This window comes from Sceloporus undulatus, chromosome 2 (assembly GCF_019175285.1).
Source record: "Sceloporus undulatus isolate JIND9_A2432 ecotype Alabama chromosome 2, SceUnd_v1.1, whole genome shotgun sequence".
Lineage (NCBI taxonomy): Eukaryota > Metazoa > Chordata > Lepidosauria > Squamata > Phrynosomatidae > Sceloporus > Sceloporus undulatus.
Window position 1 is genome coordinate 158,553,436 of NC_056523.1, and position 11,938 is coordinate 158,565,373.

The 11,938-nt window shown below is 42.5% G+C and overlaps 1 protein-coding gene across 2 annotated transcripts in view; it reads left to right on the forward strand.

Annotated features, from left to right (window-relative positions):
* Nucleotides 1-6,764: 6,764 nt before the first annotated feature.
* Nucleotides 6,765-11,938, forward strand: part of PYM1 (PYM homolog 1, exon junction complex associated factor) — a 12,250-nt gene continuing 7,076 nt past the window's right edge. The window contains exons 1-2 of one of the 2 annotated variants that reach the window (XM_042449500.1): nt 6,773-6,822; nt 9,515-9,580. In XM_042449500.1, the coding sequence (XP_042305434.1) occupies nt 6,792-6,822; nt 9,515-9,580 (97 nt within the window). In that variant the 5' untranslated portion in view covers nt 6,773-6,791. Of the gene's footprint in view, nt 6,823-9,514; nt 9,581-11,938 lie in introns of both variants that reach the window. The other variant, XM_042449502.1, reaches the window with a different exon arrangement.

The following is an 11,938-nucleotide window of genomic DNA, read 5'->3' on the forward strand; positions in this document are numbered from 1 at the left end:
CAACAAGATATGCAGGCGACACCATACTATTAGAAGAAAATAGTAAAAACTTGGAATTACAGAAGAAGGACAAATTACTGAAAAATGAAAATAAGTGCAAAGCCAGGTTTAGAGTAGATCATTTAGAGTAGAACATTAAGAAAACAAAAATGATTTACATAAATTTAAAGCAGATGATGAAGATATGGAAATTGCTTTATTTCTGCCATGGAGATATAACCTAAAGTGAGGCTGTTGTACTTTGGTCATACCATAAAAAGACATGGCTCTCTAGAAAAGACCATAATTCATGTTAAAGTAGAAGGCAGCAGGAAAAGAGAAGGAAAACCCTATTCTGGATGGATAGATTCAATCAGGGAAACCACGGCCAAATCTGCAAGACCTGGGCAGATCTATTGATGACAGGTTGACTTATGAGGACATTCATTCATGGGGCTGCCGTTAAGTCAAAGCCGACTTGACGGTACTTAACAACAAACCATGCACAACTTCCCATGTGACGAACAGATCTGAATAGAACTGGTATACATTTTATTTAATTTGATAGCATCACTTAGAACTCAATGAGCCAACGTATCTTTATAGAGAGGATAATAATAATAATAATAATAATAATAATAATAATAATAATATCTTATTTTATTACCTGCCTCTCCTCATGGCTCGAGGCGGGTTACAATGTAGTTAAAACATCATAATTAAATAAAATACAACTATTAAGCTGCATCTCTATGCAATATTTATATTACAATATGTAGGACAATAATTAAATATAAAATTCATGTTTAAAATTCATGATTAAAAAAACCTGCCTGGATAGGCCTGCCAGATGATGGTTTATTCAGAGCTAATTGCTTAACAACACTGAGTATAATAGTCCAGGCAGGGACTTTTTTTGTAGTAAAGTGGTAAGATTTTAATGGTGGTCCTAAATGCACTGCAGAAATAATTCAATATGAAACCGCTTTAACTGCCTTGGCTCAACGCTAGGGAATTCTGGGAAGTGTAGTTTTGTGAGATATTTAGCCTTCTCTGTCAGAGAGCTCTGGTGCCACAATAAAATACAATCCCCAGGATTCCCTAGCATGGGATTATTTCTACAGTGTGTTTTAGACAGGGCTGGGGAGTGGTGGTGATTTTGGGATTACTCTTTGTCTTACTCTGGAGTAAGATATTTTTTCTTAACATTACTCCTACTTCTACACTACTCTTCAATAATAAAAAAATCATCATTGCCACATGACTTCCCCAGTGCAATATAATAAAATTGTTTTTTGGTGTTTGCATGTACAATAACAGGAATAAGGAGTAACAAATATATTTTGTTATTCCTTATTCCTACTCCTACTCCTGTAAAAACCTAATTCCTTTACTTCTTGCTCCTACCCTACACCCCAGCCCTGGTTTTCATAGAATCATAGAATCATAGAGTTGGAAGAGACCACAAGGGCCATCCAGTCCAACCCCCTGCCATGCAGGAAATCCAAATCAAAGCATCCCTGACAGATGGCCATCCAGCCTCTGTTTAAAGACCTCCAAGGAAGGAGACTCTATCACCCTCCGAGGGAGTGCATTCCACTGTCGAACAGCCCTTACTGCCAGGAAGTTCCTCCTAATGTTGAGGTGAAATCTCTTTTCCTGTAGCTTGCATCCATTGTTCTGGGTCCTGTTCTCTGGAGCAGCAGAAAACAAGCTTGCTCCCTCTTCAACATGACATCCTTTCAAATATTTAAACAGGGCTATCATATCGCCTCTTAACCTTCTTTTCTCCAGGCTAAACATCCCCAGCTCCCTTAGTCGTTCCTCATAGGGCATGGTTTCCAGACCCTTCACCATTTTAGTCGCCCTCCTTTGAACACGCTCCAGTTTCTCAATGTCCTTTCTGAATTGTGGTGCCCAGAACTGGACACAACATTCTAACTGGGGCCTGACCAGAGCAGAATACAGTGGCACTGTTACTTCTCTTGATCTAGACACTATACTTCTATTGATGCAGCCTAAAATAGCATTGGCCTTTTTAGCTGCCGCATCACACTGTTCACTCATGTTCAACTTGTGGTCTACTTGGACTCCTAGATCTCTTTCACACGTAGTTTCATTCAGCCAGGTGTCACCCATCCTATATCTGTGCATTTTATTTTTCCGCTCTAAGTGCAATACCTTACATTTCTCCGTGTTGAATTTCATTTTGTTAGCTTTGGCCCAGTTTTCTAGTCTATTCAGGTCATTTTGAATCTTGATCCTGTCCTCTGGGGTATTAGCTATTCCCCCTAATTTGGTGTCATCTGCAAATTTGATAAGTATGCTCCCAATTCTGTCATCCAGGTCATTGATAAAGATGTTGAATAGCACTGGGCCCAGGACAGAGCCCTGTGGGACCCCACTGGTCACTTCTCTCCAGGATGAAAAGGAGCCATTGTTGAGCATCCTTTGGCTTCGGCCGGTCAACCAATTACAGATCCATTTAACAGTTTCTTTGTCTAGCCCACATTTTACAAGCTTGTTTGCAAGAATGTCATGGGAAACCTTGTCAAAGGCCTTAGTGAAATCAAGATATACTATATCCACAGCATTCCCTTCATCTACCAAGCTGGTAATTTTATCAAAGAAAGAGATTAGATTTGTCTGGCATGACTTGTTTCTCTGAAACCCATGTTGACTTTTTGTGATTATGGCATTGCCTTCTAGATGTTCACAGACTCTCTGTTTAATGATCTGCTCTAGAATCTTTCCTGGTATTGATGTCAGACTGACTGGACGATAATTGTTGGGATCCTCTTTTTTCCCCTTTTTGAAGATGGGGACAATGTTTGCCCTCCGCCAGTCTGCTGGGATCTCTCCTGTTTTCCATGAGTTTTCAAAGATTATTGCCAATGGCTCCGATATTACATTTGCCAGTTCTTTTAATACCCTTGGATGGAGTTCATCTGGTCCCGGAGACTTAAATTCATTTAGATTAATAAGGTGTTCCTCTACTATCTCTTTACTTATTCTGTACTGAAATGCCCCTATTCTGTCCTCTGCTCCATTATCCTCAGGTTGAGCACCCTTTGCCTTTTCTGAGAAGACTGAGGCAAAGAAGGTGTTGAGTAATTCTGCCTTTTCTCTGTCTTCTGTTAGCATTTTGCCATCTTCTCCACGCAGAGGCCCTACCGTTTCCTTCTTCTTCCTTTTGCTGCGGACATATCCAAAAAAGCCCTTTTATTGTTTTTAACCTCTCTAGCAAGCCTCAGTTCATTCTGCTCTTTAGCCTACACGTGCCTGCTATTTCTTTGAATTCCTTTTTTGTGATTTCCCCCTTTTTCCATTTCTTATACATGTTCCGTTTCAAACTTATCTCGGTTGAAAGTTCCTTAGTCATCCATCCTGGTTTCTTGAGACACCTCCCGTTTTTCTTTCTCACTGGAACGGTTTGAAATTGTGCCTTCAGTATCTCCCTTTTGAGAAAGTCCCATCCGTCCTGAACTCCTTTATCTTTTAGTATTTCTGACCATGGAATCGCCCTCAATACTTCTCTAAGTTTACTGAAATCCGCTCTCCTAAAGTCTAGGATGCGTGTTTGACTATGCCTGGCTTCTCCTTTCCACTGTATAACAAACTCCAGGAGAACATGGTCACTTCCACCTAATGATCCCACCACTTGCACCCCATTAACCAAGTCATCCTTGTTGGTTAGGATCAGATCTAAAATAGCTGACCCCCTTGTTGCCTCTTCCACCTTTTGGACCATGAAATTGTCTTCCAGGCAAGTGAGGAATTTGTTAGGCCTTGAGGATTTTGCTGACTTCCAGCAAATATCAGGATAGTTGAAGTCACCCATCACTACTACATCTCTCTTTTCTGACTGTGTGGTCATCTGTTCTAGAAAGATATCATCTAATTCCTCTGTCTGACCTGGGGGTCTGTAGTAGACTCCCACCGTAACATCCTTGTTGTTTCCCTCCCCTTTGATTCTTATCCAGATGCTCTCCACCTGGCTTCCATGATTGATGTCCTGGATCTCTTCACTGGTGTAAATGTCCCTGACATATAGTGCTATTCCTCCTCCTTTCCTTTTTGACCTATTTCTCTTAATAAGGTTATACCCCTCTATTTCCACATTCCAATCATGAGACTCATCCCACCAGGTTTTGACCATAATCTTCCTTTTTTGTTTTTTGTTCAGAAACAACTGGTAAGTCTGACTCTTTAAAAGGCCTCTACTTGTTTTCCAAAAATATTTGGCTGCTGCAGCTATACAAAAATACAATTTTAAGATCACTGACAATTCCTAAATCTCAGGTACAAGAAGAAAATAATAGTCCAAATAACAGGAACTGAGACTAATTTACAGGTAATTGGATTATGTGCCTTGCTGTGGATTTTCACACACTGGCATCAACAGTTAGCTATCTTCACTTTCTTGTGCCATTCACAACTATTTGCCCTCTCTCTGCCAAAGAAGTGCAGCTATAAGTGTGCAAAACAGAGGAGCAGCCACACATGCGATAATTCACATTTCTACGGATTTCTGTTGATACTCCAATAAAAACCACAAAGCCTTTTCTGTGGAGTTTTGAGTTTTATAGCCACCTCACCCCACACACACTGCAAAAAGCCTTAACTTCTGTGAATCATGTGTAACCTACATTCAATTTGACTGGAATGAGGAATATTTTAATAATGTAGATTAGATCGAGGACAAGATGAATTTGGATTAAAAATTTAAAGTCACTACAATGCAGAAATAATCTAGTGTGACACCACTTTAAGTGTTGTAGCTCCATCTGATGGGATTTGTGATTAAACAAGGCTTTTAGCCTTGTGTGCCAGAACGTTGGTGCCTCATAAAACTCCCAGGATTGTGTAGGACATAGCCATGGCAGTAAAAGTAGTATCAAAATTCCTTCTTTCTACAGTGTAGCGACGTCAACCAAGAAAATCAGACAAATCAAAGCCAAGTTCAAACCAAAGGCAGGGATGCTCTATGGGGAAAAGAGCACATAATACAGGAACAAGAATAAAAACATACGATGGCTGACAGAGTGCACCAAAGAATTCCAAAAAAGAATCAGCACATTTCATAGACTACAGAAAAGCATTTGATTATACAGATCACAAAAAGCTATGGAATTCCCTCAGAGACATGGGGGTGCCACTACATCAGATAGTCCTGATGAGGAATCTGTACCAAGGACAAGAGGCCACCATCAGAACAGAATTCGGGGAAACAGAGTGGTTCCCAATAGGCAAAGGGTCAGGCATCCTATCACCCTACTTGTTTAACTTATATGCTGAAAACATAAGAAAAGCAGAATTAGAATCAGAAAAAGGAGGAGTTAAGATAGGAGGAAGCAATATTAACAACCTAAGATATGTGGACAACACCATTATATTAGCAGAAGACATTCAGGAATTGGAACAGTTAATAACGAAAGTCAAAGATGAAAACGCAAAGAAAACAAAAATAATGACTACAGAAGAAATACACAAATTCAGTCTAGACAACGAAGAAATTGAAACAGTCACCAAATTCCCATATCTAGGATCAAACATTGACCAGAATGGAGACTGCAGTCAAGAAATAAGAAGAAGACTAGGAATGGGAAGGTTGAGCACCCATGTATGGATATGAGTGCTGAACAGTGAAGGAAGCAGACAAAAAGAAAACTCATTTGAAATGTGGTGCTGGAGAAGAGTACTTAGGATACCATGGACATCCAAGAAGACAAAGAAATGGGTTCTTGAACAGATCAGACCAGGGCTCTCCTTGGAAGCAAAGATGATCAAGTTGAGTCTATCATACTTTGGCCACATCATGAGAAGGCACCGATTGCTAGAAAAAACGATAATGCTAGGAAAGGTAGAGGGTAGAAGAAAGAGAGGAAGACCACAAACCAGATGGATAGACTTGATCAGTAGGGTAACAGGCAAGGGCAGTGGAGGATAGGGATTCCTGGAGCTGTCTCATCCACAGGGCCTCGAGGGCAGCTAACAACAGTATAGATGCACCCCCACTTTTCATATATCAGAGATGGGCACACTTCTGCGCTTGTGTTATGAAGCTGCTTGCTGCGTTCACAGTCATGGATCTCATCATCACAAACATACTGCAGAAACAATCCAGTCTGAGGTCGCTTTCACTGCTCTGGCTCAATGCTAGGGAATCCTGGGAACTGTAGTTTTGTGAGACATTTAGCCTCCTGTGTCAGAGAGCTCTGGTGCCACAATAAACTACAATTCCCAAGATTCTCTAGCACTGAGTGTGTCCATTTCTAACTTATAAAAAGCGGGGGTGTATCCACACTGTAGAAATAATCCGGTTTGATACCACTCTAACTGCACAGAAAGACGTCTTGCGTAGGAAGAGGGGAATACTGCGCCCTTTGGTTCAAATAGCTTCTATTTTCTACATGTACAAATGCTTGAGGATCCTGTGAATTGTAGTTTGTTGTTACACCACAGCAGAGCTGTGTGTGTGAGAGAGAGACAGCCACAACGAACTACAGCTCCCAGAATCCCCTAGCACTGAGCCAAGGCGGTTAGAGCGGTGTCAAAACGGGATTATTTCTGCAGTGCAGGTTGCGAATTCCGGGCAAAAATACAGGGGGGAAATAGTACAGCAACTAGGAAGGGCAAGTCTTGCTGAGGCCAGGACTACAGGAAGCGAGGAGGGAAAGAGGTCAGCGGCGCTCGCTTCAATACAAAATGGCCGCTGGAGTGGTTTTGGTTTTTGTCCCCCTCCCCCACCTTCTCCTACGTCACATCCGGAAGTGGAGGCAAGGCAGGCGGAAGTAGGTCGCGCTTCCAAGATGGCGACTCCCTATGTTACTGATGAAACCGGTGAGTGGGGAAGCAAGGATGGGGACGGGAGGAGGCGGAGGGATCCCGGGCGCCGCTGGGCTCCCCGTCCCTCCAGCCCCGCCATGGGCCTCCTCTGGGCGCTGCCGGGCGGCGCTCCTCCTCCTCCTCCTCCTCCGCCTGAGAGGCTCCCTCCGCTTCTCCGCCAAGCCCCGCCCCCTCCCACCACAGGTCTTCTTCCCTGCAGCAGGGACTACTTCTCCTGGAGAAGCGGCGGGGATGATGAGCCTTCCTTGTTCACACGGGGGCCCCTTTCCTCCTCTCAATAGGCAACATGGCCACGTGATGAAAGGGCCTTTCATGGGGATTGGGCCTCTCCTGTCTCTCTCTCTGTCTGTATGGGAGAGTGATTCACTGGCTGGAAAGGAGGCGTGGGTTTAAGTTAAATTACACACCTTAAGAGGCTTGAAGGGTAAAGATACACAACATGAGCAACAAAGTTGTTGAGGCTACTCTTTAAGCAGAGGCTGGATGGCCCTCTGTCACTGGGGGAGCTTTGATTGAGAGTTCCTGCATGGCTGAAGGGGGCTGGACTGGATCAGGGCCCTTGTGAAGCATAGAATCATAGAGTTGGAAGAGACCCCAAGGGCCACCCAATCCAACCCCCTTCTGCCATGTAGGAACTCACAATCAAAGCACCCCCTGTGACACAGGGCCATCCAGCCTCTGCTTGAAGACCTCCAAGGAAGGAGACTACACTCCGAGGAAGGAGTGTGTTCCACTGTCGAACAGCCCTTACTGTCAGGAAGTTCCTCCTAATGTTCAGGTGGAATCTCTTTTCCTGTAGTTTGCATCCATTGCTCCGGGTCCTAGTCTCTGGAGCAGCAGAAAACAAGCTTGCTCCCTCCTCAATATGACATCCCTTCAAGTATTTAAATAGGGCTATCATATCACCTCTTAACCTTCTTTTCTCCAGGCTAAACATCCCCAGCTCCCTAAGTCGTTCCTCATAGGGCATGGTTTCTAGACCTTTCACCATTTTAGTCGCCCTCCTTTGGACACGCTCCAGTTTCTCAATGTCCTTTTCGAATTGTGGCGCCCAGAACTGGACACAATATTCCAGGTGGGGCCTGACCAGAGCAGAATAGAGTGGCACTATTACTTCCCTTGATCTAGACACTATACTTTTATTGATGCAACCTAAAATCGCATTGGCCTTGTTAGCTGCCGCATCACACTGTTGACTCATGTTCAATTTGTGGTCTACTTGGACTCCTAGATCCCTTCCACATGTAGTCTCTTCCAACTCTATGAATCTATGATTCCAAGCCATTGCATTCCTCATCGCCATGGATTTATTTATATTGATTTGTTTTAAAGAGGAAGGGGACAATGGGATTTATTTTATTGTATTATATGGTTTTTATACTGATGTAAGCCACCTCAATCTGTTGTAGATTTCTTAAAATACTAAAAAAATTCCTCCTTTAATCTCACCAACAAACCCAACATTTTGTAATAAATCTTGTTGAAGAGGTGGGATAGAAATAAATATTATTATTTATTGATGGATGGATGGATGGATGGATGGATGGATGGATGGATGGATGTAAGCTGAACAGTGAAAACAGATAGGAAGAGAATCAACTCTTTTATTTTATTTTTATTTATTTATTTATTTCATTTACCTTAAAAAGAGAGAGAGAGAGAGAGAGAGAGATGTGAGATGTGAGAGTTAGATAGGGGAGAAAGTGGATAGGAAGAGAATCAATTCATTTAAGAAATGGTGCTGGAGAAAAGGTGTGTTGGAGAGCGCTGAGATAATCACGGACAGCCAAAAAAGGATCCCATAGTGGAAGAAAGGCAGGATATAAGTATTTCATATAAATAAATAAATAAATAAATAAGACAAATAAATGGGTCCTAGAATAGGTCAAGCCTGAACTCTCCCTGGAAGCCAAGATGACTAACTGAGGCTGTCATACTTTAGCCATATCATGAGATGGCATGATGCACTAGAAAAGACACTAATGCTTAGTAAGGTGGAGGGAAGCAGGAAAAAATAACACTTTATCCACTAAAGATAACATGGGAATGGGGGAGATTAAGGTCACACAACACGTGAAAGGGCCTCCACAAGTTTTACGGAGATTTTGCCTGTCCTCTGGCGGGGGGGGGGGGGTGCCCTCTTGCCACTGAATTGAAAGATGCATGGGTTTAAATAAAATTGTATATTAAGGGTTTTAAAGTGTAAAGATACACAACTGACCACTAAGGTTGAGACTAGTCCAAGTCATTGTGTTCACCATCACCACTTATGGGTATGAGCTGAACAGTAAAAATATAGGAAGAGAATCAACTTTTTTATTTTTATTTTGATTTAATTATTTCATTTTTATGCTGCTCTTCTCCCAAAAAGGGACCCAAGGCGGCTCACAAGCCTTAATTCACAGGACCTGAGTAGAGCAGTGAAGGATGAGGGGTCTTGATCTAATTCACAGAATCCCCATGAGTTGGAATCAACTTGAAGGCAGTTAACAACAACAGCAACATGGCTTCACAGTGTATATACCTGTGTGTGAGATGTGCAGTTTTCAAGGTGTAGGAGCCCTTCTGAAGCCAAATGACTATTTTAGATTGCAGGTATTTAATTGTCTTTTTTTTCTGTTCCTCCCTTGTCCATCCCACCCAATATGAAAATGATCACATGCAAATTTTATTATTTGTGCAACAGATGGAATTTCTGCAGGGACAAGAATAGGTGGATCTGCAGATTATTCCTTCCCCAGACTTAATAAAGGTATTGATTGATGCGCCTTTTCCTTGTTGGACTTTTAATGATTAAAATTTCATCCAATATACAAGGTGATTTTAAAAGAATGCTGCAAAAGTAAAGCTGTTCTTTTATTTGGTTTTGCACCATTCTTTTAGAATCAACTGTATATACAGTCAGCCCTCTGTATTCGGATTCAACCATCTATGGCTTGAAAGTACTAAAAAATAATATAAATTCAAAAAACGAACTTTGTTTTTGCCATTTTATATAAGGGGCACCATTTCACTATGCCATTGTACTTAATGGGAGTTGAGCAGCCATGGATTTTGATATCCACGGGGAATCTTGGAACCAAACCCCAGTAGATACCAAGGGGCTGCTGTACATACGTAATAGCAGGTATCACATTTAGTCATTAAATTAATATCTTGCTTTTCTTCCAAGGAGTTCAAGGCAGTAGAAACTACCTTTCCTTGCACTTTATGCTCACAACATTTTGTGTGGGATAGGTTGTTTGCAACTGATGTTTCAATCCAAGTCTCTCCAGTCATTTGAGATGTGGTGCTGGTGTGGATACCAGACTGTTAAAAAGACAGATTAATGAGTCCAAAAACAAATAAAGCCTGAATTCTCCCTAGAAGCCAAGATGACTTGGGGCCCAAATGGACAGGCCAAAATAAAGCTGCTTCGGGTCACTTTGGAGGTATGCTATTTAAATGATGCATGCATCCTAAGAGGCCAGAAACCGCGCCAAAGCCGTGCTCCTGTCCTAAGGACTGGAGCACAGCTTCTGGCTCCTTAAGACACATGTGTCATTTAAACAGCATACCTCCAAAGTGACCCGAAGCAGCTTTATTTTGGCTTGTCTGTTCGGGCCCTAATTGAGGCTGTCATACTTCGGTGATATCATGAGAAGGCATGATTCACTAGAAAAGACATTAACGCTTAGTAAGGCGGAGGGAAGCAGGAAAAGAGGAAGACTGCATTCTAAGTGGATAGACTCAAGGAAGCCATGACACTGATTCTACAAGAGCTAAGTAGGGCGGGATACAGACAGCCCAAAAAGGGCGGTCTCCCGCCGTCCTGGTTTGCTGCGTGAGGGAGCTGCAGCGGACACACTGCGCAGCTCCCTTGCGCAACAAAAAGGACTTGCAAAAAGTGGGTTCTTTCTGCGTCACAAGGGCGCCGAGACGTGCGGATGCTAGGCATCCATCACGTCAAAATGGCAGCGCCCGTATGTACAGGGCGCCACCATTTTGATGCCCTCGTCACATGTGAGGGGTGAGGGGCATCTGAAAGCGCCGCCCCTCGCATGTCACAATGGCGCCCCATAGAGCCCGTTTAGCCAGCGCCTAGGGGTGGTGATGATAAGGGGACTTGGAGGTCTTTCATTCATAGGGTTACCATAAGTCGAGGCTGACTTGAAGGCAGTTAACACATTCAAACACATTCTTCAGTCTATATACAGTGTTTTGACTGCTATATGACACTGGTTTAAGTAACCAGTGCAGGCTGCACTCTGAAGAGTAATGTTGGTTTCCCCAACCTAGTTCCTCCAGATTTTTCAAACTTCAGTTCACAGCCTTTCCTGATAATTGGCAGTACTGGCTGGAGATTGTGGGAGCTGCAGTCCAGAGCATTCAGGATTAGGGAAAGTTTGTCTGCATTGGATTATGGCAGTTTGATACTTTTCCCCATGTATTTTGTGAATTAGCTGCTTTCTGCATTATTGCATGCCAGTTCACACATGTGAACTGGCATGCAATCTTCAATATGAGCATAAAATAGTGAGCTACTTTACCTAGTGTAAGCATCACTAACAGTGCAATCCTGTGGATATCTCTTCAGAAGAAAGTTCTCATCATTCTCAGCACAGCTTCTTCCTCAGTAAATCTGTAGCGCACCTAAACTGAAGAGTAATGAATATCAGTTATTCACCTGCAAGAAATTGCTTTGCATGTGATGAGTCACAGGAGAATTTCACATTCATATTTTTGTGAAACACCTTCCTTATTTGATAACATGCAAATTAAACAAACCAGAGGTACAAAATGCAGAGCTCCATGGACCATACCTGGCCCCTAGCAAAAATTTATTCAGCTAATAGTGGAGGACTGCCCCTCATGTAAGCCTCTAGGAGTGGTATCTTCTCTAAAGCAAGGCACAGAGCCTTACTGTAGTGTGTTTTTCAAAACTGAAATCAAATATAAGCTTATACAGTGGTACCTCGGGATACGAAATACCCAGGTTACGAAATTTTCGGGATACGAAAAAATCCCATAGGGAATTATTGTTTCGGGTTACGAATGTTTTTTCGGGTTACGAAAAAACTTTTGGTGCTTTTTTCGGCTTTTTCGCACGGAATCGCGGCTTTTCCCCATT